Here is a 1,055-nt window from a genome sequence, read left to right as displayed (position 1 = left end):
TAGTCTTGAAAGCTGAAACTATCCGATTGAGCACCAGTTATATATATATACTTGGCCGTATAACACGCTGCGTCGATGTATATATTTTCAACATGGATACATAAAATATGAGACGTGTTACTAACTAAAGAAACAAATATTCAACGCATATGCACCTGGATGCACTTTTTATCGCGGCTTTGTACGTTATAAAACGGCAGCAGTCGACGGCCCGGAAACTGTGAAGACAAATACGGTTGTATTGCACTCTTATTTTAATACATCGTATTGAACAATACATTTTATTTAATCTGCAAGATCTTCTGCAGGCACGTGGATCGGCATCGCGTCGCTCTATTGACAAACATATTTAGCTGAATTCGTCTGCATCACAGTGCAAGCTAAAATAGCCGAACAAAGAGATAGTCTTATTCATTAATTACTACTGTTATTTTTTGATTCTCCTTAAGAACTGCTCTTTTGTAAAGGAGTTCACTGTGAACATTTTAAAAACAACGTGCAAAACTTAATTGGGGCAGTACAATAATAAACAATAAAGTATTTATTAAAAATAACATCTGATGCGAGAAACATTGAGCTAGCAATCAACAATAGTTTCAACAATTTCAAAGTGAAATACTGTGTAACAGTGGAAATAGTGTTATTGACTTTGTGTGTGTCATGCCAGATATGGATGAATGGGCACAATTACAAAGAGAAACCGCTTTAAGAGTAGTCATTGAAGAAATGTGGAAGGAAATCCCCAGGTTTGTTGACTCCATATTTATTCATAGAGTATATGCCCAAGGACATACAGTAAATAAATGCCGTGAAAACACATCTTACTTGAACCAAGGTAAAGCACATGTACATCTGATCACCACATAATTTTATTAATATCGTGAAGTTATTCAAGTTACCAGTATTATCTTCAGATTCATATTATTCGTAAACACAATCATGTAAAAACCAATTATTGTTTTCAGAAGCTATGGAAAGGGAATATATACCTGTTATATGAATGATAAAAATGAATAATAATTTAATAGAAAGAGCCGCGTTTAAGTCAACTTTCA

At 34.0% G+C, this 1,055-nt stretch overlaps 1 protein-coding gene across 2 annotated transcripts in view; it reads left to right on the top strand.

Annotated features, from left to right (window-relative positions):
* Positions 1–449: 449 nt before the first annotated feature.
* gdl (gonadal protein gdl) overlaps positions 450–1,055 on the top strand; it is a 25,204-nt gene continuing 24,598 nt past the window's right edge. The window contains exon 1 of one of the 2 annotated variants that reach the window (XM_022855305.2): positions 450–746. In XM_022855305.2, coding sequence (XP_022711040.1) covers positions 661–746 — 86 coding nt within the window. In that variant the 5' untranslated portion in view covers positions 450–660. The remainder of the gene's footprint in view (positions 747–1,055) is intronic. The other variant, XM_022855304.2, reaches the window with a different exon arrangement.

This window comes from Varroa jacobsoni, unplaced genomic scaffold (assembly GCF_002532875.2).
Source record: "Varroa jacobsoni isolate VJ856 unplaced genomic scaffold, vjacob_1.0 scaffold_201, whole genome shotgun sequence".
Classification (NCBI taxonomy): Eukaryota; Metazoa; Arthropoda; class Arachnida; order Mesostigmata; family Varroidae; genus Varroa; species Varroa jacobsoni.
The sequence above is the reverse complement of the archived record's forward strand: the minus strand, read 5'-3'. Positions and strand labels throughout refer to the sequence as shown.